This window comes from Agelaius phoeniceus, chromosome 21 (genome assembly GCF_051311805.1).
Source record: "Agelaius phoeniceus isolate bAgePho1 chromosome 21, bAgePho1.hap1, whole genome shotgun sequence".
Taxonomy (NCBI): domain Eukaryota; kingdom Metazoa; phylum Chordata; class Aves; order Passeriformes; family Icteridae; genus Agelaius; species Agelaius phoeniceus.
The window spans coordinates 2,008,894-2,036,686 of NC_135285.1; the positions used below are offsets into that span (position 1 = coordinate 2,008,894).

The 27,793-nt window shown below is 53.7% G+C and overlaps 1 protein-coding gene across 2 annotated transcripts; it reads left to right on the forward strand.

Moving 5' to 3' along the window:
- The first annotated feature begins 2,012 nt into the window (after window positions 1–2,012).
- LOC129128746 (glutamine synthetase) lies at window positions 2,013–27,793 on the forward strand. Of its 2 annotated transcripts, XM_077189229.1 has the most exons (7): window positions 2,013–2,277; window positions 21,539–21,714; window positions 22,288–22,449; window positions 24,058–24,204; window positions 25,046–25,173; window positions 26,186–26,385; window positions 27,038–27,793. In XM_077189229.1, the coding sequence occupies exons 2-7, from the start codon at window positions 21,549–21,551 to the stop codon at window positions 27,357–27,359; spliced, it is 1,125 nt and encodes a 374-aa protein (XP_077045344.1). In that variant the 5' UTR covers window positions 2,013–2,277; window positions 21,539–21,548; the 3' UTR covers window positions 27,360–27,793. The 2 variants fall into 2 exon arrangements, with proteins under 2 accessions (XP_077045344.1, XP_054502219.1); XM_054646244.2 differs by lacking the exon at window positions 2,013–2,277 and having other exon boundaries at window positions 21,510–21,714.

Genomic DNA, 27,793 nt, shown 5'->3' on the forward strand with positions numbered 1-27,793 from the left:
CAGGACTCAGCCTGTCTCTGTTCCCATTCAGCCCTTGGGTCTCTCTGGTTTTGGTTTTCCCAGCCTGGGACCCAGGGGAGGTGTTGGCTGGAATCTGGGGGTGATCCAGCGTGGATAAAAGCTGCATTTACAGCACAAATGTTCATGTTCTCATCCTTTATGCAGAGGAACTCAGGACTGCCAACCAGAGCCTGGTTTGGGGTGAATGTGGGTTTGGTTTGGGATTTTTAATATTCAGGTCACTCTGCAGCTCTGTGGGAGAAAGTTCTGCCCAAGGAATGTACCCTGGGGTGGGAGCTGCTGATGGTGGAGGGCTCAGGACCCCCAGCCTGCAGTGCTGTGGACCCCAGAGCCCTGGGGAGTGGAACCCAGCCCGGGTGAAGCCCAAAGCTGCTCTAAGGACTCGCCCTGCCCTTGGCACCCGGGCTGAGCAATGCTCCAGGGTGAGGGGACACAGCCAGGGGTGGCCAATGGGCTCCTGTCTGTCCCCTCAGCCCCCCGAGGGCCTGGGCTCTGGCTCTGCACCCTCAGCAGCCCTGGACACACATTTGCCCCTGCAGGGACTCCTCTGCAGGGAGAGGCTGTGCTGTGGAATGCCTCTGGACAGGAATTCCCAAACTCCCCCTCATGGGCTGAAACCAGCAGTGCCTCTGACCCCAAACCAGCACAGCCACTGCACTGAGCTGGGATATTGCTCCAAAATACCCAAAAACCCAAGAACCAGCACCTCCTGGATGTGCAGGTCACGATGTGCAGCTGTCCCTGAGGGGAACAGGGGGGAGTCACCTCCTGTGGCTTCAGCTGGGGCACGAGGCTGTGGGGGCCGTTGGCTCTGCTCAAAATAGAATCTGTGGGCTGCACCCCAAGCCACACTTTTGTCAGAAACTTCCTTTTTACTTTGAATTTCAGTTTGCAGCCCTTTCACACTGAGTCAGTGAAAGCCCTGCTCACCCTGGGGCTGCTTAGGGAGGCTTTAAATCATCAAATCTGGGCCATCCATGGATTAACCTTCCTGCAGGGACTGTTTCCATCAGGATGGAGCATTGGGATTCCACTCTCTGGGCTCTCACCCTCAGCTGTGGATGTGTCCTGCCTTACAGAGCAGAGCTGGGCTCAGTGAAGATGGAGCAGTTTCACAGGCTGGGCTTGGATCTGCTGGAGTCCAGACACTGGAGATCATCTTCTGAACACCTCAGCCAAGCCCTCTCGGGATTTCCTTTGGCCTGGGGAGGCATTTTCAGAAATCTCCATTTTCTGACCCACCACACCTGCTGTTGGGGCATTTGGTGTCACCTGGAGACCCAACCCTGCACCCAGAGCTCATGGTGCCACTACTGCAGCTTGTCCTGGCCAAACTGCATCCACAGCTGCTGGGTTTCAGTGCTGCAGCTGAGGTCAAGCCAGGCAAGCCCCTGTTGGTGTCAGATTCTGCCCTGGAGGGCACAGCTGCTCACATCTGTTGGTGTCTGCAGCACCTGGCAGCCCTGAGTGCCCAGCTCAGCTGCTGTGAGCAGCACACCTGAAGGTGCTTCTGTGGAGGGGGATGGAATATAAGAAAATAAAGATAGTGTAGAAAGTGATCTCACCCCTAAGGAGTTGCAGCTGGGCCAATTAGCAGAGATTAGGAACAGGCCTGACTTTAACAGGCCACACTGTAAGCAATGAGAAGAAGATGCTGTAAAAGAGTGGGGTGGGGGTGAGAAGGGGGCTGGGGTCAGTGGCTGCTTTGTGAAGAAGAAAGAGTCAGTGCTCTGAGGAGCTGCCCACAAGAAACACCAAGAAGCTCTGTGTGTGCTTTATCCACATTCTGCCTTAACAGGAATTATTGCTAAAGGCAAAGCTTTCCATGGTGAAACTTTTGCAATAAGGAGACACCAGCATGGAACCCCTGCAATAAGAGAACAGCAATTCTGCACTTTGGGAAGTGATGTCACACCTGATGTCACCCCAGCATTTTGGGAAGTGATGTCACCCCAGCCCTGCTGAGCTCTGCCCTCCTCTGAGATGTTTCCTCTGTGGCTGGACCCTGCTCTCAGCAGTGCCAAACAACCCCTGCACCTCCATCCTCAGCTCATGGTGTCTCCAAGCCCAGAGGCTCCTGCTTTTGGGGCATTTTGAGCAAAACCCAGCTGCTGCTTTGGCTGCCTGCAGTTTGAGTGCTGAACTCTGCCAGCCACTGCTGAGCCAGGGGCCCCAGAGCCTCCTCCTGCCCATCCCTTCCTGCCTGGGGACTCTGAGGAGCTGCTCTGCCTCAGCCTGGCCCTCCTGGAGCACAGGGTAAGTGTCCCCTGGGGCTCTGTGTGTGCTTTAGCCACATTCTGCCTAAACAGGAATTATTGCTAAAGGCAAAGCTTTCCATGGTGTCACCCCAGCACTGCTGGGGTTTGTAAGGGCTGCAACAGGGGAAGGGATTTTTACATAAAGGGTGGGAAAATCTCTGTCCTGCTCAGAGCTGGAGGGCTGGGTGTGGGTCCTGATGCCTCCCCTTCACACCCAGATCAGCTCTGATTATAAAATCATAGAATTCCTGACTGGTTTGGGTTGGAAAGGACCTTAAAGCTCCTGTTCCACCCCTGCCATGGCAGGGACACCTCCCACTGTCCCAGGTGCTCCCAGCCCTGTCCAGCCTGGCCTGGGGCACTGCCAGGGATCCAGGGGCATTTCTACTGCTGCTCTCCAGGCAAGTTTGTGTCTAATGGTTTGGTGATTCCCCTCCCAGTTAAACAAAAAGTAACTTTTTTTTTTTTTTTTCTGCTTTGCCTTGTTCAGTTAAATCCCATTTCAAATTCTGTGGTAATTCCTCGGTGTTTTCACTTTACCACTCAAGATTTTTCCTCTCACTCAGAGTGCAGATCCTCTGCCCCTGGTATTAATAAATTATTGTATCTATTAAAGGTTGCTGTCTGCAGAGTAGGCATTGAAGCCATGCTATGGCTGTGGGAGGGAATTAAAGCCCATGGGGCTTTATTTGGGGATTTTTGTCCTCCTGAGCTGGTTGCTGTCACGGTTTTGGGTGGAAAAGCAAGGACCCACTTGTTGCCAGCTCTCTGCTGTGGGCTGGGGTTCTGCAGCTTTGTGGATGGTGGTGCCAGAAGGCAGCAACAAAATATTGTGAAAAACCCTTGATTTAGAAAAGTTCATTTCTGGGAAGGGCAGTGAAAGACAGAGGAAAACAAAGGGTTAAAGGCTGCCTGTGTTAGGAGCCACTGTCCTTGGCAATAATAATCAGCATTCCCTGAGCCTCTGGGACCCCAGATTTACCAGAGTGGGGTTAAAGCTGCACTGAGGAGATGCCCCCCTGCTCCAGCCAGGCTGCAGGAGCCCTGCTGGGGACAGAGGGGTCCTCAGCACCTCCTGGGCTGTCCCAGCCACATTCTGTCACCAAAACCAGGAGCACAAGGATGGGCAGGGTCATTTTGGGTACCTCTGGCTGCCCAAACCAGGAGAGAGCAAAGGTGTCTGTGTCTGAAAACACTGAGGGCAATGTGAGATGGCCTCAGGCTGGGAATGTGTCCCTCATCCCTGGGGATGTGCAGGGCAGGCTGAGAGCCCCAGTCCCACAGAACATTTTGGGAGGTGCTGGGATGTGCCACAGTGGGCACAGGGGCCAGGCTGTGAATCCAAGTGCTTAAACACAACCACAATGGGATTTCAGGACCAGCCACAGGTGAAGCTGAGGCTGCCAAGAGGCCAGGGAGGAGTTTCACAGCTGGGCTGAAAATCTGCCCCCCAAAGAGGGGCAGTGGGTCCCTGCCAGCAGTGCCAGCCTCACTCCTCACCCCTGCCCGCTGCCAGCCTGGCACAGCCTGAGTGTCCTCAGTGCAGAGAGAGCCTGGGGGATGCTGAGCCCCCAGCCAGCCCCCCCAGCTGTGGTGCAGACACTTCTGAGCCAAGATCAGCTCCTTGACCTCCTCCCTCAGCAGTGAGTGCCAGGGAGCAGCTCCTGTGCTGCCCTTTCTCCTTCCTTTGTGGCACAATTGTGCTCTGGGCTGGGGCAGCCTCACCTCCAGTGCTGGGGGCGGTTTGGGGCACCAAGAGACAGGAAAGATTTAAAAATGTTGTAAGAAAGATGTAGAACCATCAGAGAGTGCCCAAAGGAGGTGGTGAAGGGCATTGAGGGGAGCTCTGTGAGGAGCAGCTGAGGGCTCTTGAGAGCACTGAAGGGAGACTCAGCACAGTTGGAATTTCCTCATGAGAGGAAGAGGAGGAGCAGCTCCCATCTCTGCTCTGGGCCAGGGCAGCTCAGGCTGAGCTCAGGGCAAGGTTCTTCCCCCAGAGGGTGCTGGCACTGCCCAGGCTCCCCAGGGAATGGGCACGGCCCCGAGGCTGCCAGAGCTCCAGGAGCCTTTGGGCAGCGCTGCCAGGGATGCCCAGGCTGGGGCTGCTGGGACAGGGGCTGGATTTGATGATCCTTGGGGTCCCTCCCAGCTCAGGAGATTCTGTGATTCCATGAGATCAGCCAGGGATGTGCTGAATTATCCATCATCCATGCTGCAACTTGAACCTGAGCTGGAAATGTGGATATTTCCTCAAATCAGAAGCACTGTGCTCTCTTGGCTTTTCATTTTGTGCTTCACTGTGCAGCCTTTCAGAATCAATCAGTTTGCAAACCCCAGGGTGATAAAAAGGAGCTCACATGGATTTCTCAGGTACAGAACAAGCTCAGTTTCCTTTTCCTTTGGTTTGTGGGAGACAGGGCCTGGACTGGATGATCCTGGTGGGTCCCTCCCAGCTCAGGACATTCTGTGCTGCCCAGCTGAGCACAGCAGTTTTGACAGTGACTCCCAGCAGTTGTGTATCTGCACATGAAAAGCAAAATTCAAGATTTGGCCCCTGCAGCTGCCAGGAGTCCTGTGCAAGCTGAACACAGAGTGACCATCTTGGCCCCAGATCCTCAGGATCAGGGGTCTTTGGAAAGATGATGAAAGCATTCCTGGTGCTTCCTCCTGTCTGCTGTGGCCTCCTGCTGTCCTGGGGGTCCTGGGTCATGTCCTGGCCCCTCTGGCATGGATCCATTGCCTTCACCATGAGCAGGGTGCTCGCCCTGGCATTGCCCTCCCTGATCTCTGTGTGTGCTGGTGGCAGCTCTGAGCAGCTCTGCTGGCCCATTTCACACCTGCTGGGCTGTGGGAAAGGCCCAGGAGCAATCCCAGACACTCCTGGGAGATCTCATGGGGCACCTGATGGAGATCCAGACCCCGAGGTTCCTCCTCCTGCCCTGTGCCAGAGCTCCTGGCAGCAGCACTGCAGGACTTTGGGTTTCTCTGCTCCTCCAGGGCCACTGAGGGTGGCTCCTGTGGGCAGGGACTCCCTGGGCTGGAGGGAAGCTCTGAGCAGGCAGCTCTCCTGCCTGTTCTGGAGGCTGGATCTCCCACAGGTGGGACTTCTACACTGCTGAAGACCCAGACCTTGGTGGATGCAAGGGGAGAATTTGCAATTAAAGTCATAAATCATGGGAAAGCCCTGCAAAAATTACCATGGATCTCCTGCCCATGAATATTTTGTGGTTTTTTCTCTTCCCCCAGGATGAGGGTCTCTGAATCCAGCACCCCCCACAAGGGAAAATGCCCCACATTCAGATCCCAGTCTGTCCCTGGGCCACCAGAGCAGCTCAGGCTGTAGGGACCCAGACTGGGAGAGAAGGGGGTGAAATGAGGACTAGAGCAGGAGATGGAGAGAGGAAATGGTCCCCAGGCAAGGCAGCAGCTTGGAGATTGGGGTTGATTTTTAGGATTTGCTGTGAACTCAACCCATGAGCATGACACAGGGTCCACACTTCACTTCTCCACCCCTCAAATCTGTCTGAATGATCCTTCCCCTTCCCACCTTGCCTCTTTAATGGAGAACCTGCAGTTAACAGAGCAGCTGGGATTTGCTTTTTGCACCAGCAGAGCTGGGCATAGAGCCCTGGCTTTGCTCTGGGATTCTGTGGATGCTGTGGTGAGTGAGGGGATGGGAGGAAGCAATTCCACATCTCCCAAGAGGAGCTGGGCAATGTTGGGATTTTCATCAAGGTTTTTGTTCCCAGTGCCCCATTTTGGGTTTGGGGTCTGCTCTAATGTAACCCCACAAATAACCTGATTATCCTGGAGCTGGTGTGGAGGGCAGAAGTGACTGATGGCAGACTTGTTTTCTAACTTGGCTTCTCTGTACTAATTAATTCCTTGATTAATCCCCACCTGCCTGCCTCACTGGGGTTGCTGTGAAGCTGAATTGAATTTGTGTCTCTCATGCACCTGGCAGGCTCAGAGGTGCTGTTCCCTGTTGGATAAATCCTGTCCCCAGCAAGCTGCACCTTGGGTCTGGGCTCTTTCTGAGGTGAGGAAATACTTTTGGATTAGTGATTGATGGATAAATAAAAGGATATTTGTACATATCTGTGGGGAAAGTTTCTGTCCCTGTGGCCCCATTTGCCAAAGTGGCAGCAAACAAATGAAGCCTCAAATTTCAACATTCAGCTGAGCAAGAGATGGGGAGGAACTGAACCAGGATAATCCCTTTTTATTCCACCAGGGAGCATAACTCTAATGATTTTGGTACTAAACACTTCTGCAGGCCAGCAGTCACCATTTGATTCCTAACTGAATGTCCTTTAGGGATTCCCTTGGGCCAGGCAGCTCTGAAACCCAGAATTGCTCCCAGGCATGGCAAAGAACGAGGAATTAAAACAAATCTACAGTCCTGCAAGCAGTGCTAGCTCAGGCTACATTTAAACCCCAAATCTACCCCAAGCACCCTCCAGACCCTGTTGTTTCTCCTCAGCTGGAGCAGTAACTCCAGGAAAATCCTTCCATTCCAGACATGTTTGGTTTAAAGGAGCTTTTGGGAATATGGTCCTTATTAACTTAGAGGAAAATGGTTTTGAGCTTGTAGTATTTTAGGGTGATTTGCTTATGCCTTTCTGAGATGGATTTGTGCTTGTAAGGAGCATGACCAGCCCGTTCCTTGGTTAATCCAGATTCTCAGTGCTGGTGGGGAATTAGGAGCAGATCCCACAGCCAGAGCTCAGGGTTCCAGCAGGAAATTACAGCTGCAAACTCTTCCTCCTGCACATTCCCTGGCTTTCCCAGAACCCTTCCTGCCCAGAATCATCAGCTATTTGCATATTACACCGATAATGAGCCCTGGGAGGCTTTTCATGATGTCAGAGCCCGGCGGGCGCTGCGGGAGGAGGCTCTGGGCTGCTGCCCTGGGGCTGGGGATGCTCGGGGTCGGTCCCAGCCTGGCTGCGGGATGCCAGCGGTGCCAGCCTGGGGTGCGTGGGCAGCCCAGACGCTCCTGCCCAGCAGGAACCGTGGCCATTTACCCTCATTTTTAGGTGGTGACTTAGAGAGGAGCTTCCTGTTGCTGAGCTGGCAGAGGCTCGGCAGAGCAGGGATGGATGTGCCCTGGCCAAACCCACCCAGGGATGGATGTGCCCTGGCCAAAACCCACCCAGGGATGGATGTGCCCTGGCCAAAACCCACCCAGGGATGGATGTGCCCTGGCAAAACCCACCCAGGGATGGATGTGCCCTGGCAAAACCCACCCCAGGCTCTGGGGAATGAATCTGTAGAACATTTTTAAAGTTTGAATGGAGGTTTATATAGTGTGTATCTGTATGTAAACGTTGAGGTAAGAAATACTGACTTAGAAATGCCTCTCAGTTGCCCCATCTCTAGGTCAGAAAAGAGCATAATGTATATATCATTATGTGTATATATAACACCAGGCTGGCTGCACCCTCGGGATGCTGCTCTGCCTGGGGGCTCTTGGGAAAGATTTATTTTATTTTTTCATTTTATTTATTTTGTTTTGGTTTTTTTAAAATTTAATTTTTTTTTTTAAATTTTGTTTTTGTTTTTTTTTAATTTTGTTTTTGTTTTTTTTTTAATTTTGTGGGGTTTTTTAATTTTGTTTTTTTAAATTTTTTAAATTTTTTTTTTAATTTTTAATTTTTTTAATTTTGTTTTTTTAAATTTTGTTTATTTTGGGGTTTTTATTTTTTTATTTTATATTTTCTTTTATTTCTTTTTTTAAATTTTATTTAATTTCATTTTCTTTTTTCTTAATTTTTTTCTTAATTTTTAAATTTATTTTATTTTATTTTTATGCTGCCCTGCCTGGGGGCTCTTGGTAAAGTTTTATTCCTGCTCCACAGAGCTGTGGAGGTGGAAGAGACCTCATGAGGCCACCCAGTGCAAACTCCTGCACAAGCAGGGTCAGCCAGAGAGGATTGTCACGTCCAGGTGGCTTTTGAGCATCTCCAAGGATGGAACATCACCTCCCTCAGCCCCCAGGCAGCACCTGCCAGCTCAGGGTGCCATCATCACCTTTGTTGGTGGCTCATGTTCAGGGCAGTGTCCTCCAGGACCCCCAGGTTCTTTCCTGCCTTTCCCTGGTCCCTCTCTGAAGCAGAACTTTTTATTTCCTCACTGTTGAGCTTTTATAAAATTTCTGCCTCCCCCTTCCCAGCCTGTCCCTCTGGCACATTGCACATCCCTCCCAGTTTGGTGCCAACAGCAGAAAGTGTCAAAAGGGCATTCTGCCCCCTCAACCACACCACTAAACGTTAATGAGGAGTGGAGCCAGGATTCCCAGGATTATCCCTGGGGTACAGAATCAGCCACTGCCAACCAAATTTTGTGCCACCCATCACCACCCAACCACTCCCCAGTTTTCAATCCATTCACTCCCTGCTCCTCCAGCCCCAATAGCTCAGACCTCAAGAGCCAGGGCTCCAGATCACCAAATCAGTTCTGCAGTGTTGGAGGGGATGAGCTGCATTTTCAAAGTCATTTTGCACCCCAACCAGCTGGAAAATTGATGTGGGAAAATCTGCAGGTCAGTCAATCACCATGGATGACCTGCAGGAAGCAGAGGCTGGAAACTGAAAAGGCCACATCCCCTGTGACCTGCCAGCCAGGACCTTGGTGGCTTTTCCTGCTCTGAGCACAAACAAAAGCAATTTTTAAAGCTCCTGTCCTGGCATGAGGCCACTGGAGTCTGCCAGCACCTCCAGGGCAGCTCACTGATGGAACTGGGAGCAGGATAAATATTTACGGATGGATTTCTACGAAAAGGTGTCTTTGGATGCTCCAGGCATGAGTTTCAGTTAAAACCTTCCCTATTCATAGAAATCTGCCCCACTGGGCTGTGTTCAGCTCCATGCTGAGCTGACTTGTGGCCCCTGCTGGGCTCAGTCCCCCCAAAACCAGCAAAAACCATCCCAAATCCATTTCTGCTGGAAATGGGGTGACCAGTGGCTGCTTTGCACCTCAGTTTACCCCCAGAAGGTCACAATGTTCATTTCAGTACCTCCCTGCCCCAAGGGGGCACCGGCCTTTCCAAGCCCAGGAAACTAAAAGATGATGAGCCAAGAAAACCAGTGAGATTGTCACCCAGGGGATGCCAAAGAAACTCCTGCTGTCTCACAGAATCACTGGGTTGGAAGAGACCTTCAAGACCATCGAGTCCAACCCAGCCCCAACCCCTCACCTCAACCCTGGCACCCAGTGCCACATCCAGGCTTTGTTAAACACCCCCAGGGATGGGGACTCCACCACCTCCCTGGGCAGCCATTCCAGAACTTTATCTCTCTTTATCTCCTCCTGCACCTCCTCCAGCTGGCTGGCAAGGGCCCATCCTTGTGCCTCAGTTTCCCCCCAAACCTACCCCAAGCACCCTCCAAACCCTGTTGTTTCTCCTCAGCTGGAGCAGTAACTCCAGGAAAATCCTTCCATTCCAGACATGTTTGGTTTAAAGGAACTTTTGGGAATATGGTCCTTATTAACTTAGAGGAAAATGGTTTTGAGCTTGCAGTGTTTTAGGGTGATTTGCTTATGCCTTTCTGAGATGGATTTGTGCTTGTAAGGAGCATGACCAGCCCGTTCCTTGGTTAATCCAGATTCTCAGTGCTGGTGGGGAATTAGGAGCAGATCCTACAGCCAGAGCTCAGGGTTCCAGCAGGAAATTACAGCTGCAAACTCTTCCTCCTGCACATTCCCTGGCTTTCCCTGTGCCCTCTGCTGAAGCTCATCCCCATCCCGAGCAGGGGCAGCTGCCCTGGGGGTTTCTCCTCTGCTCAGGGCTGGGGGTGCTGATCCCCCCACAGAGGTGACCACAGCTGAGCTGGGAGCAGCCCTGGCAGCCCCAGGGTGCTGCTGGAGCCTTGCTGGGAGCACTGGGACCTGCCTGCTAAGGCCAAACTCGGGGCTGTTTTGCCTTTCTGCAGAGGGGAGTTGTCGGGTACCTGTTGCCCCTGTTGCTGATTTCCCAACTTCCAAGAGTTTGACTAAGCCCTCCCTGCCGGGGGAGACCCTCCTGGAGTGGTTTTGTGTCAGGAAAGAGAGATGCACTGGATCTTTTCAGTCTTCAGGTTCTTGTTTATTGTTATCTTGTCTAGAATTTTGCACGCTGTCCACACCAGGCTCAGCACGCTGGAAAAGCACCACAAAAATGGCCAACAATCTCTTCTTACAAAGTCTTTTAAAACTAAACTATCCAATTAAGAACTGACACCTAGATTATTTCCCTTTTTAACCCCATAACTGATCCCCAAAATCCTGCAATGTGGACTTTTCCACCCAATTACAAAATGCCACCCAAACCCATGAAGAAGAAGAAGAAAGAAGCAGCCCAGGATGACACCCTCTGCCCTCCATCTTGCTTCCATCCACAACATACTAAAAATCCCAAAACCTGAAGGGAGGGATGGGGACAGGGCTCAGCCAGCAGTGCCCCTGGGGACTGGCACTGTCCCAGCAGCAGCTCCAGGGCATTGCTGAGCTCCCCAGGCCCAGCACAGGCACTGCTCCCTGGCTCTGTTATTTCTCCAGATCCACTCCCAGGTGAGGCAGGTGGTGCCACCAGGGGTGGGAGTGGTGTTACAGATGGATAATGAGCTGATTGGTCTCACAATTCAAAGATAACTATTGTGTGAATATTAAGAGAAGCTTTAGTGATGTACAGTTATGTTATTGTAGTTTAGATGTCCTCTGTTCTCCCCACAGTTCCCTTTCCCCCTGTATTGTTGCCATCAGACAGCCTGGGCTGTCCAGGACAGGTACAAAGAAGCTGCACAGGTGTCCCTGGCATGGGGCAGCTGGGAATGGAGAAGCTTGGGGGTGCTCAGGGGCTGGGCATGGCAACACCTGATCTGCAATCCAGTTACAAGAAAGCAGTTTTCACTGATAAATGGCAAAGAAGAGCTGCCTGACAGACTCTGGGAGGGGCCAGGGCTGGCTGATGCAACCCCCAGGGGTATAAAAGACTGAGCATCCATCTTGAAGATGAACCAGCCTCATGGTATCCATGAGGGGCAGTTCCCAGTGCTGCAGCTTTTTCCTTGTGTAGTCCTTTGTTATGTTTTTGTTAAGGTTTAATGAACCTCTTTAAATTTCCAAAGTGAGCAGTGGTTTCTGACAGTATCATTGTAGGGGGCCCCCAGTGCAGGGAATTGTGTGCTCTGAGTCTATGGTTTAGAAAGTTGAACAATTGTTTTATTAAAACTATACTGGATTACACTAATACTGTATTAAAATTATACTAAAGAGATACTCTACTCTACTCTACTCTACCATACAAAAGATACTAAAGAAAAGCTTGTGACTACCTAAGACAACTTGACTTAATTAACTAAAGAAACAAAACAATCTTCACCAGTGCCCAATAACTAAATCACTTTGAATAAACAATCTTATAATGCTTTCCACAAGTGTAAAACAACAAGAGCAATGAATAGAAATAAAAATTGTTTTCTTTTGTTCTCTGAAGTTTCTCAGTACCTTTCCCAGGAAAAATCCTGGAAAGAGAATTTTGTCTCTCTCTGTTCAGAGAATGTGAACACCACAGAGTGGTGGCACCTGGGTGAGGGAGCAGGAGCAGGTTCCTGTCCAGGGCTCCCCTTCTGCCCAGAGGGTTGGGAGAGCCTGGGAACGGCTCCTCCCTGCTGTGCCCAGGTGTGGTGGCACCTGGGGATGGCCAGGGCTGTCCCTTCCCCATCAGGACCCCATGGGCAGTGCCACTGGGGCTGATGGAGGGATGCCATTCCTGCCTGGGGATCCCATGGTGGCACAGCTCAATTCCCTGGGTTCTGGCCCCTTTTCCTGGCCTCTCCCAGGGGGCTGCTCCGGCTCTGCTGCTTCCTGCCCCCATCCCTGTCCCTGCTGCCCAAAGCTGGCTCAGGTGTGAGCCAGGGGCACTGCCCAGAGCAGGCTCCTGCCCTGCCAGGCTGGGATGGGTGGCACAAACCCCAGACTGGGTATGGGGGGCCCAGGAACCTCCTCTGGCTCTGGGTGGGCCCCGAGTGCTGTCCCCTGCCTGCAGGCTGGGTTTGTGGTGTTCTGGGGGCTGAGTGGCCCCAGGGAGCCCATGGCACCTCTCTGTGGGGTGGGGGATGTTGGCTCCTCACCCATCCCCTGGGGCAGCCTCCTCTTCCTCCTGCCTGGCCCTGGGAGGATGAGGAGGGCCTGGGGCTGCACATGGGGCTGCAGTGGGGACCCTCTGTCCCCTCACTGCCACCACCCAGCCTGGTCACTGCAGCCAGGACAGCCTGAGCCCATCTTTACTGATTCAGTGAGGAGCTGTGTCCTTCTCCTGCCATGGGCAGGGCCAGGGGTGCTGGAGCCACCACAGCTGTCCCCAGGCCAAGAGGGACACAGCTGTGCCAGCTGGGGCTGTGTCAGGGCAGGGCTGTCCCCACAGCTGGCTGGGTGTTGGGTTTGGCTGCTGAGCCAGGGTAAACCCACAGGGTCAGTGATGTCCCTGCTCTTGCTGGGCAGCAAAGGAGGGGCAGGTGAGGATGAGGTGAGGATGAGGATGGGGGCCTGCAGCAGCAGCTCACCCCAGTCAGTGCTGGGAGAGCACCCCAGGATTTGGGCAGTGGCAGAAGCTGCATTTGGGGCTCGGTGTTGTCCAGAGGGAATCGTGCTGGGAGCTCAGGATGAGCATCCAGGGGGAGATAATTCTGCAATGGCTGCTGCTGTGGCAGGAAAACAAACCTGGGTCAGCTTAATCTCAGCTGGGAAAGGGATGGGAGCTGCATGGATGGGGATGCCCTGCTGGAGAGTAAAAGGAATTCCTTTTGGACAAATCTACACACAAAAGGAATTAAACAAGGCCAGGATGAAGTGCTTAGAGAGCATTTTCACCCAGAACAAGGGATTTTCTAGGGCTCTGGTTTGGTTTAAATTGACATTAAAGCCCCACCAAGGGGAGATTCTGGTTCTACCTGTGTAGGATCTGGATTGAGTTACAGCCCCTGAGTGCTGAAGCACATCTGGCTGCTTTGCTCTGCAGAAATCTGCCAGAATTTACCTTTGCTTTGGGAAGAGGCCTGTAGTAAGCTGGCAGCAAGGTGGTTTTCCCTAGAAAACAAACATTTTCCTCCCCAAATACCCACCCAGGCCTCAGACAGGGCCCCTCCTCAGGGCAGCCTTGTTCTGTGTAGCAAAGGCCAAACCCTGCAAGCTCTAAAGTTGCCTTAAAAGTGCTTCATTCACTTTTTGACCCTTTAAAAGTCCCAGCTCCTGAAATCATGTGATTGCAAGGAGATGACATTGCTGAGGAAAGCACAGGGTTTGGGTAAACACTGAGAAAACAAAAACCACCAGCGAGGAGCCTCCTCCTGTTTTCTTCAGAAAAATCCCCTCATGACTGGGACAAACACAGTGGGGCTGGCTTGGAGGCCCTGCTGGCAGCAGCCAGGCTCAGTGTGGGCAGGGAGGGAAGTGAAAAAGCTTTGCATTTGTGTAAGGCTGCAAAATGGGGTTGCCAAACAGGATACAGGCTGGGAAACCAGCTGGGCAAGGAGGCTGTGGCTGCCCCGGTGCACCAGTTGCTGATAATTGTATTTACTTTAAAAGGAGTTGATCTTTTTGGTGGCTCACTGCTTGTTTAGACTCTGCTCTGGGCACTCTGCTGCTGTGGGAGCTTTGGTGCACTGAGATTTTTGATATTCAGTTTGGCTGAAATAAATGCTGCTGGTTAAAATTTGCATCCCAGGGTTCTGGCTGGAGCCTGGGGAAGGATGTCACAGGGCAGCAATCACAGAATTATGGAATCATTCAGGCTGGAAAAGACCTTTAAGATCATCAAGTCCAACTGTGAGCTCAGCACCACCACTGCTCACCACTAAGCCTCCAGAGCAGATTCTCACATTTCTGTGGGCACTTCCAGGGATGGGTGACTCCATCAGCTCCTGGGGCAGCCTGTGCCAGTGCTTTCCAAGCTTTTACATTATTTTTTTTCTTGATATCCAACCTCAACCTCCCTTGTGCAACTTTCCTCTCCTTCTGTCTCTTGTCCTCTCCCTGAAGCCCAGAGCTGGGTGGGAGCCCCTGGGACAGAGCTGCTGCTCCCGTGTGGGGAGCTCAGGCTCATGGTTTCTGTCTCTGAAGAGATGGGAAGGAAGGGAGCTCCCCCTGTGAGTCAGAGCCAGCTGGGGCCTCCTCTGCAGAGATCCCAGGGAAATGGGTCCCTTAGGCTGCCCTGGGAGCTTTGTGCCTGCTTTGTGCCCTGCTTTGTGCCCTGCTTTGTGCCTGCTTTGTGCCTGCTTTGTGCCTGCTTTGTGCCCTGCTTTGTGCCTGCTTTGTGCCCTGCTTTGTGCCCTGCTTTGTGCCTGCTTTGTGCCCTGCTTTGTGCCTGCTTTGTGCCCTGCTTTGTGCCCTGCTTTGTGCCTGCTTTGTGCCCTGCTTTGTGCCTGCTTTGTGCCTGCTTTGTGCCTGCTTTGTGCCCTGCTTTGTGCCTGCTTTGTGCCCTGCTTTGTGCCCTGCTTTGTGCCCTGCTTTGTGCCCTGCTTTGTGCCTGCTTTGTGCCTGCTTTGTGCCTGCTTTGTGCCCTGCTTTGTGCCTGCTTTGTGCCCTGCTTTGTGCCCTGCTTGTCCTGCCTGGCTGTGGGTGATCCCGGGGGGATTTTGGGTGAAATTCAGCCCAGCTGCTCACCTACCAGTGGGTTTTGTGTTCCTGTGCTGCTTTTCCTGCTCTGGCAATCAGCTCTTTGGCTGGAGGTTGTCCCTGGCACTTTGGTTTCCTGGGGTCAGGCGTGTGCCACGTGCCCTCTCCTTTCCCCCCAGTTTCTTTTCCTGCAGCCTGAAGTGACTGTCACAGGATTAGAGAGTAAATTCAGATGGAAGCCTGTCAGGGGGAAGCTCTTTGGGGTTTATTCTGTCTGAGGGCAGCTCAGGGCAGCTCTGCTGAGCCCTTTCTGCTGCCTTGAAGCAGAAAAGCCTCACCCTTACAAATGTACACACACCCCCGAAGCTGAAAATAACCCCCAAAATGTTCAGCCTGGAGAAAAGGAGGCTCAGAGTCTTTTCCAACCTCACTGGTTCTGTGAGTCTGTGAAAATGATTTATAAGAGCTTTCTGCAAACGGCCCTAAAGCAGCTCTGTGCTGGAGGGAGCCTGGCCTGCTCTGGAGCTCACACAGACCTGAGGCTGCAGGGCAGGAGGGCTCCAACCCTGCCTGGGTTGAAGGATTTCAGCTTTACAGGGGTGGTGCTGGTGCTGCTTGGGCTGGGACTGTGGCTTTCCCAGGCATATTCAAATATGACATAAACAATGATGTGTATGTGCATATATATATGTATTTATGTGTCATATAGATGTGTATTTATATGCCATATATATGTATTTATACATCATATATATGCGTTTAAATGTCATATATATGTATTTATACATCATATATATATTTATATGTAATGTATATGTATTTGTCTTATGTATATGTATTTATATACCATATATATGTATTTAAATGTCATATATATATGTATTTATACATCATATATATGTATTTATAGGTCATATATATGTATTTATATGTAATGTATATGTATTTGTCATATGTATATGTATTTATATGCCATATATGTATTTATATGTCATATATATATACGTATTTATGTCATATATGTGTACTTATATTCATATATATGTATTTATATGCCATATGTATATGTATTTATACACCATAATATGTATTTAAATGTCATATATATATGTATTTACATGTGTGTGCACAGAAAAAGGTGTAGCAGCACTATTTGAATGAAGGCAAAGCAATTTGGGTGTAACTCTGAGCAGATTTGCTGTTCCCTAAATGTGTATTAATTGTAAAGGAAAACTGTTAGTTCAGCACTTTTGCAGGAAACTGTAGAAGTGGTTGGGTACTGGGGACAGGGGGATACCAGCACAGCCCCCCTGGCATTGGGTGGTCTCTGCTGGACCCCTCTGAGTGGCTCTGACCCACCTTGGCCACCCCCTGGACATTCCCAGACCCTGCCCCATCTGTGCCCCATCTCATCCCTGCCCCATCTGTGCCCCATCTCATCCCTGCCCCATCCCACCTCCTGCCCCGTCCCATCCCATCCCATCCCATCCCATCCCATCCCATCCCATCCCATCCCATCCCACCCCACCCTCTGCTCCATCCCATCCCATCCCATCCCATCCCGTCCCATCCCCTCCCATCCCATCCCATCCCATCCCATCCCATCCCATCCCATCCCATCCCATCCCATCCCATCCCGTCCCGTCCCGTCCCGTCCCGTCCCGTCCCGTCCCGTCCCGTCCCATCCCATCCCATCCCATCCCATCCCATCCCATCCCATCCCATCCCATCCCATCCCATCCCTGCCCCACCCCAGCCCTGCTGGGGCAGCACCTTCCCCCAGCCCCCGGGGTCCCCCAGCTGCAGGAGTCCCCCCCTGTCCCAGCACCGTGCACACAGCAGAATTCCCCCCCAGCCCCTCTAATCCCTTTATGGTGTTTTTGTGCCGGGCTCCTCCTGCCGATGCTGCTCTTTGCCTTCCCTCTAATCTCCCCACGGAGCTGTTTGGCGGGACAAGAACCAGCCCGGGCTGGTCCCACCGATCCCGGGGAGGGGAATGCTCTCCCCGGGGGCTCCAGGGCTCTGGGAGGTGCTGGGGGGGTTCAAGAACCAGGGAGGAATTCCCTCAGTTCTGAGCAGCGTCCTGAACCCTGGAGGGTGATTTAGAGTAAAACCCAAATTCTCCATCTCAAAATCCCTGCTTTGTGCCCAGGGATCTTCTTGGACAAGTGGATGGAGGGATCTGATAGCCAAGACCCAGCCCTCTGCTGCAGCAGCAGGGGAAGGTGTAAAAAGCCAGCCCAGGAAGTAAATTAGTCCGTGTTTAACCCCTTCGTGGTAAAACATATTGTGTTACTGAAGATTTTCAATCTGAGAAATGTCTTAATGATTTACTACTATCCTATCAAGGCAAGAAATATCTTTGGTGCATTTTGGCAAGGCTGGAAAATGCTCAGGCTGATAAAGCTGTACAAGAAGGAAATGTAGGAAGCAACTTCCTTAAAGCATTAGGAGTGCTTTCTGGAGAAAACTGGAAAGCAGGATCTTTGCAAATTTGGTTAAAAACCTACATGTGGTAGGTCAGCAAAATGCTATACAGAAGAGAAGGTTAGGGATAAATCTAGTTTGTTATAAGGCAAGGAGCAGAAAGGATTATGCACCCCTGAGGAAAGGTTCTTTTCAGTTTGATAAATGCAGTGTGAGTATCTCTCGAAGTCACAGAGATAAAAACTGGAGGAAGAATTTAGTGCTTGGCCAGGTCTAACTAGGCTGGATCTCCAGACTGATCCAAAAAAAGACACCGGGAAGGGGATCAGCCCTGCTGCATCCTGCATCCCTATGGGCACAAGGGTGACATTCCAGATGGCACCAGAGGTGATGGTGGATGGTTGGTCCGGGCTGGAGCAGCACAGCAGAATCAGCTTCTCTCCCTGCTGTGCTCCATTGGGGGAACCCCTCTGCTGCAGCTCTGAATGGGCTTCACAAAGTCCTCAGGAGATTTAATCTGTGACCTTTTACTTCTCCAAGGACACCCCTGCTCCCTTTGCTGCCCTGGCTCTGACCTTGGGCCGGTGGCTGATTCTGGGAGCCTGCTGGTGGTTAATATTTACTGTACCTGGCGAGGAGGGGAGCAGGCAGGAGCCCGCTGATTGCAGAGCCGGGGCTTGTTTGGGGGAAATGTCACTGCAGAGCCTCGGGAGCCAGGAGTGAATGGTGCTGCTGTTGTTGGTGTAACAGGGTTGTTGCTATGGAAATGGCTGGAATTAGGCTTGGGGAGATGAGGCTTGATCCCAGGAAAATCTGACTAAGCAGGTGCCCAACCTTACACGGCAGAAATGTTTTTTCCTGCTTGCCAAAATCCTTTTTGGTGTGAAATCATTGTGTATATTTGGTGAGCTGCCTCGGGGGTGGTGTTTGGGCAGGGATGGCACCGTAGCACTTGGGGACCTTGGCAGTGCTGGGTAACAGCTGGGCTCAGTGACCTTTTCCACCCTTAGGAATTCTGTGATTCCACTCCTGTACCCCCACAGGCTGCTGCTGTCCCAAACATCACAAACTCACCGTGTTTGCCCTCTTGGGGCAGGGGGCTCTGACCAGGTGAGGGATTATTGGTGTTTGTTCTGTCTTCCCCTTTTGGGTGTTTTGGTGCTCAGTGATTCCAGCTGCTCACAGAGGAGCTTCCCAATCCAGGTTACTGGGTTAACTCAGCCTGGATTTTGTTCCATTTCTCCCTGGGTTTCTGCCCAGGTGGGCACATCCAGGAGGGAAGCCAGAGGGATAAAATGAGCCTCTCCCCCACCCAGCTGAGTCAGGAAGGTGCAGGGGCTCGGCAGAACCCTCCTATCACACTGAGCACACCCCTGCTGCTCCTGCTGGCTCTGGAGGATGCAGTTCCCGTCCCTCGGTGGGGTTTGCCTTCCTTCCCAAGGGATGCAGATCCATCTCTGAGCTCTCTGCTCAGCATCAGCCGCTGCTTCTCCAGCCCTGAGGCCGGTCCCGGGGGCTCCAGCTCCCCAGGCGGGATGGAGATGGAGATGGAGATGGAGATGGAGGTGGAGATGGAGATGGAGATGGAGATGGAGATGGAGATGGAGATGGAGATGATGGAGGTGGAGATGGGGATGGGACAGGAGCCGAGGACCCGGCGGAGCCGCTGGCTCCTCCCCGGCTCGGTGCTGCTCGTTGTTGCTCGGTGTTGCAACGCCTCCGGGAAAGGGCTGCACAGCCAGGGGTGCATTTCCTCCCGCCCTGGGACGATTTCCAAACAAGAATGAGGAAATGCTGAGCTTTGCAGCCACGTTCGTGGATGTGTCCCTAAAATACCCCGCAGAGGGAGGCGGCTGCTTTCGAGCTGCACCCCAGCTGCAGTTGCAGGGGACCCTAAATGTCACCGGGGCAGCGCCAAGGACACGGGGCAGACCTGCAGGACTCCGGGACCCTGGGCACATGCCCGTGTATCAAAGCTCCTTCCCAGGCGCTCTGCTGGGGCAGCACCCACGAGCTGTGGGGTGGGTGACGTCTGGCCCGCCCGCAGCCCGCTGCCACTGATGTCACCGCCCGGTCACCCAAATTGCTAATTAAGTTTTGCTTCTGCCGCTGCCAATCTCATTTCCTGGTTCTTGTGCAATCCCAAGTGCTTTCAGGTTTCTTCCCGATTCTTTATCTGCCTGCGGGACCAAAACACCTTCAGAAGAAAAACAGAGCTGATGTCTTGGGTCAGTGCCCGGGGAGGAGATGTCCTGTGGGGGGCAATCAACCGTGAAGCAGGTTTTTTTTAGCTGCCCTGGTGTTTTGCAGCAAAAGCATTCCTGGCGGTGAGTCAGGCAGCCACAAACATGAGGCTGTCTTAAGAACCGGGGGAATTAGCAAAAACCCGACTGCTTTAGAGCCCAGTCATGCCTTAAAGCCTGTTCTCCTTTTGTAACATCGGAAAACTGCTTGAAACCCGAGGCTGGGGAGTCGAAGCGCGCTCAGCCCGCCGGGTTTGCTTGGGGGGGTTGTTTGGAATCTTGCCCTCCTCCCAGAAAGAAATCCTGGAGTATTTGAGATAAGCCCCGGAGGCGCCGGCACGGGCTGTGCCCACGTTGGTTGTGCCCACGTTGGTTGTGCCCATGTTGGCTGTGCCCTGGCACGTTTGGGGTCTGTCTGCCCCGACACGTGGGAGCCTCTCACGCAGGATCTATGGAAAACTGGGAAGGCAGCGATGCGTTTAATCCACCTAATTGGATCTGCGTTCGGCTCAATAGCTGGAAATTGCTGCTATATTGAAATAATCGACTCAAATTCACACCTGTTGGCTGAGGATTTTTAGCTGACTGTAAATCACGGCAGAGCCTGTGCTGAGCGTGGATAGTTTGGGGGTTTAAAGAGACTCTGCTACGCTCTGGTGCTTAAAAATTGTGCTTTAACTCGGCGGTTTATAGATGGGAAGGGCTGAAGTAGGAGATTGCGGTGTTTTCCCAGCAGCTCTCAGCCCTTCCTCCCGTCTTTTCCGAGGAATGCCTTGGGGGCAGACCCAGCCCTGCAGCCACGGGGGAGCTGAAGCTGGGTGGGAAGGGGTCGTTCCTGGGGTGGCCAGGGCAGGATGGGGGGAGAGACGTAATGGCAGGGGGAATCTGGCTGTCCCTGTCCCCATGGATTGAGCTGTCCCTGTCCCCATGGATTGAGCTGCCCCTGTGCCGGGAATCTGGCTGTCCCTGTCCCCATGGATTGAGCTGCCCCTGTCCCCATGGATTGGGCTGCCCCTGTGCCGGGAATCTGGCTGTCCCTGTCCCCATGGATTGGGCTGTCCCTGTCCCCATGGACTGAGCTGTCCCTGTCCCCATGGATTGGGCTGTCCCTGTCCCCATGGATTGGGCTGCCCCTGTGCCGGGAATCTGGCTGTCCCTGTCCCCATGGACTGAGCTGTTCCTGTCCCCATGGATTGGGCTGTCCCTGTCCCCATGGATTGGGCTGTCCCTGTCCCGGGAATCTGGCTGTCCCTGTCCCCATGGATTGGGCTGCCCCTGTCCCGGGAATCTGGCTGCCCCTGTCCCAGGGATCTCATTGCCATTGATATCCCCAGGACACCCAGGCACCCAGATCCGTTCCATCACACATCCACATGGTCCCAGCCAGGTTTTGGGGTGCTGGGGGAGCACAACCCAGCAGCCTCCCCAGCTCCCCCCCGGCAGCGATTTAGCAGCGCTGGGAGAAAAACACCTGCACGCGTGTACGAGGGCAACCCTACACAAACAAGGGGCCAAAACGGAAGACACACGCAGAGAGGGAACCGGAGGTGGTGAATAACATTTTCAATGAGTAATACCTGTTTCTTTAAATAAAAAGTTATTTAGCCAATAAGTCACTACTTTAAACAAATAAAGCGATGCTTTAGCCGTGAGATACCTGTTGTTTTTAATAAGTAATATTTTAATAAGAAAAGAAAACGATACTAAACGTCCTCAGTGGGTGTCCCGGAGGTGGGGGCCGGGGCCCGGCGCTGCCGCCCCGGGGCGGAGCCGCCTCCGCGCCGCCCCCGGATCACGGGCGCCTTTAAAGCGCGGGCGGAGCGGGCGCGGGCAGCGCTGGGGCCGGTGAGCGCGGGATCACGGGTTCGAATCCCGCCGGGGGAGGCAGCCGGGGGGAGCCGGGGTGGCTCGCTATGGGCTGGGAGCTTGGTTTGTAACATAGCCCTGGGGAGATGGGCCGGGGGGGATGTGGCACTCACCTGTGCGCCCCCGCAGGGCCGTCGCCATGTCGGTGTCGCACAGCTCCAGGCTGAACAAGCTGGTGCGGGAGCAGTACATGAGGCTGCCCCAGGATGGGAGGGTGCAGGTCACCTACGTCTGGATCGACGGCAGCGGCGAGGGCGTGCGCTGCAAGAGCAGGACCCTCGATAAGGAGCCCAAGAGCATCGAAGGTAACGCGGCTGCTCGTCCCTCGGGTGATGGGTGGTGTGGTGGAGGGCCCTGAACATCACCTGGGAAAAGTTCTGGAGTGCTTGGGGCGGTGGGAGCTGGGACGGGCTCTCCGTGGTCGTATGGCACCAGTGGTACCTGTTGCAGCTGTCTGGTGGGGTTGTACCAGGAGCAGGGTGAATATCCAACCTGTGTCCCTGCGGTTTGCTTAATCCGCTAATCTCTGCTATTAGTGCTGGGTGGGAAGGAGAAGATGAGCTCCTCGCCCCTTTCCTCCTGGCAAACAGGCATGGAGACGTGTCGGCATCTGGATGGGGTTTGGCAGAGATAGGTGGAGTGGCTGGGACTGATCCGGCCCGTGCCTGGTGGTGCTGGGGTGGGCTGAACACGCTGATGCTCAGGGAGCACCGAGGGGCTCCGGGGATGTGCAAGAAAACCTTTGTGGCTGACATCCCATGGAACTCGGCACCCCTTGGGGGCTCCATCCTGGATCTGAGCCACCAGCACTTGGCACAATCCGTATGTGGACCTTTTCCCAACCTCACTCCCACCTCCTTCCCCCTCCTGCCCCGCAGATGTCCCCGAGTGGAATTTCGATGGCTCCAGCACGGCACAGGCAGAGGGCTCCAACAGTGACATGTTCCTGGTGCCTGTCTGCATGTTCAGGGACCCTTTTTGCCTGGACCCCAACAAGCTGGTGCTCTGCGAAGTGCTGAAGTACAACAGGAAACCCGCAGGTGAGCACCCCGAACTCCCGAGGGTCACCCCCTTATTATTTAGGGTGCCACCTCCCCAGGGCCCCTGCTCGGGACCGCCGGCCCTGGGGCACAGCTGAGCGCCGAGCACTTGGCCCGAGGCTCCGAAATCCAAGCGCTGGTGGCGGTGGTTGTTTGCAGGAACCTGTTTTAGTGGCACGGGGCGAGGAGAAGAGCAGCGAGACGTGGAGTTCACCAAAGGCGTCTCCCGCCTCTTGAGCCCGAGCTCGCCCAGCCCCGGGGGGAGCGGGAGCTGCAAGTGCGGGGTTCTGACGTGCCCGGGTTATGGTGGCTCTTCTCGCTGGTGGGAGGCTGCAGAAAAGGAAGGGGAAGATGCTGAGCCGGCGAGTGCTCGCTCACAGTGACCTTTAGCAAACAGAACGGGAGGCTCTCGCGCTTATCGCCGAGGCTGCGCTCGCAGGAGCCTGCGGTCCGTCTTGTCCCTGTGATAAAGCCCCAGACACAGGAAAAGGAGCCTCTTTGCAGGGACGCGCCGAGGGGCTCCCGGAGGGGTTATTTGCCGGCAAACACCGGATATTTGCCACTGAAGCAGGGCTGAGCCCTATGGGTGTGCGGGGGAGGGAGAGGGCATCTGCGGGTGATGCAGCTCTGCCGGGAGAGCAGTGGGCAGGGATGGTGAAAGACGGGGCTGATTCCTCTTCTAGCAGCCTCCAGACAGGGTGGGGGAAGTGTCTTGGTTGAGATTCCTGCCCGGCAGCTCCTCCACTGGAGGAGTTGGTAAAGAGAGCCCCTGATCCTGGGGCTCCCGGGGCACACAGAGCTCAGCCCAGAGCCCCGATGGTGAGAGGGGTGCACCCTCCAGCCCTCCCCGGGCTGGGTTTCCATGGACCTTAAGGGCTCTGTGGGCTCAGGAGAAGAAATTCTCTTAGCCTTGCTCCCCATCTGCCACTGCTTCCCTCCAGCCCCACGCTCTGTTGTAGCTGCTCTGGGTTTTTATTGCAAGTTAGGGCAGAATGTGCAGCCTGGAGCCTGCCTATCCCTGTCACGGCAGTTTTTCAGCCTTTTTTGCTGATGTCTTGGTCCAAGATCTCATTCCCCTTGCCTGGCTCGTTCATGTCTGGACAGTTCTCTGCTATCTGTGTTTTCCTGGCAAAGCCCCAGATGCCTTGAGCACCTCGAAAGGCCAAGGCAGGGCCAGCCAGTCTGGATGCTAACCAAAACCATGGAGCTGCAGAAAGATAAGGATAATTAAGATGAGGCTGGTAGAAAGAGGATGGGGGTGAAGGAGTGATGGAAGCCCCTGTTCCCAGGTCTGCTGAGTGCCTGTAGGATGGGGCTGGGGTAAGGCTCCTTGTCTCTCAGTGAGTAAGAGGAGGAGGATGGACCATCAGCAGTGGTTTGGAGAACAGGATAATTAAACCCTCTTGACCTGTGGCCTGATGCTCCGGTGATGGAGTAACTGTGGGGAGGAATTTGATGAGCAGGAAGGGGGATTCACTCATGATTTCCTTAAGGCTTCTGTGGGAAACCCTTGGCAGTGGTGGAGCCTCAGTCTCAGGGTGGGATGGAGCAGAGAGTGGTGGGTGCTGGGTCACAGCACAGCTCTAATCCAGACCTCTCTGCCCCCAGAGACCAACCTGAGACACACGTGCAAGAAAGTCATGGACCTGGTGAAGGACAGCCGGCCCTGGTTCGGGATGGAGCAGGAGTACACCCTGCTGGGCATCAACGGCCACCCCTACGGCTGGCCCGACAACGGCTTCCCCGGCCCGCAGGGTAAGAGCCAAAAATCCAGCCCCAAATCCCCCTCAGCCCCCACGCTGCTGCTTGTGGGGTGCTGGGAGGGGGCAGTGAGGCCATCCCCAGCCCCGGTGCAGCTCTGCTGGCAGGGGTGACCCCAGGCAGGGGCTGTTTGCCGGGAGCACCTGGTGCCCCGTGGCTCACGTGAGCCGCTCCCGCCGGACCCTGCTTGCACAAACAGCTCAGCTGCACGACTTGTTTGGCAAGGGCTGGAGAACTGGGCTGGAAAAACCTCCTCCCCTTGGCTGTTGAGGAAAGGGCTTGGCATGGTGCGTTGTGCCCTCCTGCAGCAGCGAGCCGGCTCCTCAGCTGCCTCCTGGGACAGAGCCAGAGGTTTCCCAAGCTGATTTTTGTGTGGACCGGCTGCTTGCAACATCTCCCTTCCCCCAGGCGGGAGAAGATATTTGCCTTACCTGCTCGAATGAGGAAGATATCAAACCCCAGCGAATTGGATTTTCTAGCTGTGAACAATGGCAGCTGTTGTCAGAACAATCTCGGAAGCTTGATGTGCTCAGAGGGTGAGGGAGGTGCCCCGGGGCAGACCAAACTTTGCTTATCTCGAGGCCACCTCCCAGCTGATGTGTTACAAGTACTATTGAACTGCCCAGATAAGGCTGAGGTTGCACAGATGAACTGCTCACGCTGCTAATCCTGGAGCTGGGGTCGGTGGCTTGATGTCCTGTGGAGAGAAGCATCATTTTAATTCCCATAAATCCCCTGCCCATGGCAGCAGGTACCTGGGAGAGTGGGATTATGTTACAGAGCTGTTGTGGCTCCCCGAAGTTTTCCTTGGGTGGTGACTCCTTGTTCTTTCCAGGCCCCTATTACTGCGGGGTTGGAGCAGATAAGGTGTATGGGCGTGATATCGTGGAGTCCCACTACAAGGCCTGTCTCTATGCGGGGGTGAAGATCTGTGGCACCAATGCTGAGGTGATGCCCTCCCAGGTAGGTGTGGATGGCCCCAGGCAGCTCATTCCCAGTGATGGATACGATATTCCAGTGAGGCTGGAATAACCCAGCAACTCCCAGCTCCTCTGGAACCCTGAATCCAGGGACTCCTCACACTGGTTTTGCTTAGGGGGGAGCAGTTGCACTGCTGGAATGGAAATGTGCATTTGATTTTCTCCTAACTCACCCCAAGCTCCTTGCACAGCTCAGCCTGAGCTCTGGCTGCCAGAGCAGAGCTGGGAACTCCCCATGGGAGCTGGGATGGGCTGCAGGAGCACCATGTGGAGTGATGGGGTCTGAGCCCTGTTCTGGAACTGGGAACCAGGCAGCTCGGGTGGGACATGGCCTTAGGGAGCAGCTGAGAGGATTTGGGTTTATCTGGGAGTGAGCAGCAGGGAGCCCCTGATTGCATTAGGCAGGTGGCCAGACTGACTGGGACCTGCAGCCACTGACTGTCCTGCTGCTGATGTGGCAGTGATAAGCAGGGGCTTAGCAGCAGTGGAGCCGAGGCAGGACTTTTACCCACCCCACTGTTTGCCCCAAATTCTTCAGGGTCCTTCTTGGCTGCCTTCCACATCCTGGGCTCAGGCTCTTCCACGCCAGCAGCCACAAAGACGTCACTCTGTGCTTAGTAACCGTGGGTGGTGCAACCCTGGCTCCAGCCAGGCAGGGAGCAGCCTGGGAAGGACTAACAGGCTCCTTGCTAATCCTCTGCCCTGTTTGCAGTGTGGGCTGGGGGTCTTGCTCACACAGCTCCAGCCTCAGTCACATGTGGTGTTTATTTATCTCTGTTTTGATTAAAAACCCTTCTGATTTGCTCTACATAGCAATGAACAGTTTCTTCCCATTTTTTTGCATGCCAAAGTTGTCTTGTTGCTTGCCTCAATGCTCCCCATCCTTGTTGCTGATTCCCAAGGGTAACATTTGGCCTCAGTCCAGGCTGAGAGTGGCAGGGATGTGGAGGTGCCCATGTGCCCATCCTTACCTGTTCATCTGCTCCCCCTTGCAGTGGGAATTCCAGGTGGGCCCGTGTGAAGGCATTGAGATGGGGGATCACCTGTGGATGGCTCGGTTCATCCTGCACCGTGTCTGTGAGGACTTTGGGGTTGTGGCCACCCTGGACCCCAAACCGATGACCGGCAACTGGAACGGCGCCGGGTGTCACACCAACTACAGCACCGAGGAGATGCGCAGAGAGGGGGGCCTCAAGTGAGTCCTGGGGGGTCTCTAGGGGAGTCTCAGGACTCAAGAGAGTCCTTGGGGGCTCCCTGGGATGTGCCTGGGTGTGACCGTGTTCACAGGGGTTCGAGGATGAGGGAAGAGACGAGGATCTGACTCCATGTTTCAGAAGGCTAATTTATTATTTTATGATATATATTATATTAAAACTATACTAAAAGAATAGAAGAAAGGATTTCATCAGAAGGCAAGCTAAGACTTGAATAGGAAGGAATCATAACAAAAGCTTCTATCTTGGACAGAGAGTCCGTGATTGGCCATTAATTAGAAACAACCACATGAGGCCAATCCCAGATGCACCTGTTGCATTCCACAGCAGCAGATAACCATTGGTTACATATTGTTCCTGAGGCCTCTCAGCTTCTCAGGAGGAAAAATCCTAAGGAAAGGATTTTTCATAAAAGATGTCTGTGACACCTGGGAGCTTGGGGTTGTCCTGGGCCATATGGAAGCATCTCCCTACCTGTGTGGCTGCACCAGGCAGGGTTGGGGTTATCCCAGCTCATTATTTTAAGAGCAGCTGATTACATGAGGGATCCCCTGGGCTGTCCTTGTCCCTGCACAGGAGGAGGGGGTGACACCCCCCAAATGGACCTGCTGAACCCCCTGTGCTCTCCCACAGGCACATCGAAGCCGCCATCGAGAAGCTGAGCAAGCGGCACGATTACCACATCTGCGTGTACGACCCGCGGGGCGGCAGGGACAACTCCCGGCGCCTCACCGGCCACCACGAGACCTCCAACATCTTCGAGTTCTCAGCCGGCGTGGCCAACCGAGGCGCCAGCATCCGCATCCCGCGCCAGGTCGGCCAGGACGGCTACGGCTACTTCGAGGACCGGCGGCCGGCGGCCAACTGCGACCCCTACGCGGTCACCGAGGCCATCATGAGGACGACGGTGCTCAACGAGACCGGGGTGGAGACCAAGGACTACGCTGAGCACTGAGGCACCGGGGTGGGTGGAGGTTCTCGTGCCTACAGTAGCTTCTCACGTGGGATTTGTGCCTGTGCGGTGTCTTCAGCTGCACGCTCAGACTCTTTAGGAACCTCGCTTCTGGTCTTGTGAAACTTTGCCTTAGAAATATGTATTTTATAGCAAGAGGGAGGGGCCCAACCTATTTTCTCAACTACTTTGTTTGTTCTGGTTCCTGGTGTTAGGTCATGAGGTTTTTTTAAAAAAAACTTGGATTGAATTTTTTTTTTCCCTGATGGACTTTACACTGTGATGTACATAGATTCCAATGTGGATGCTGCAGCTGCTGCTGTTTGCACCTGTGGAGGGTGGGTGCTTTTTTTTTTTCCCATATCTCTGTTGCAAGGAATTGATAATAAATAATTTTCCTGGCTGCGTGGCAGCTGGGTTATGCTGTGGCGAGTGCA

Bases quoted from the DNA above. Each gene is read 5' to 3' on its own strand.
- LOC129128746 (XM_054646244.2), top strand. From the start codon at position 21,510: ATGTGGCACTCACCTGTGCGCCCCCGCAGGGCCGTCGCCATGTCGGTG. The intron at 22,450-24,057 runs GTGAGCACCCCG...CTCTGCCCCCAG, and splicing joins GTACAACAGGAAACCCGCAG to AGACCAACCTGAGACACACG. The intron at 25,174-26,185 runs GTAGGTGTGGAT...TCCCCCTTGCAG, and splicing joins CTGAGGTGATGCCCTCCCAG to TGGGAATTCCAGGTGGGCCC.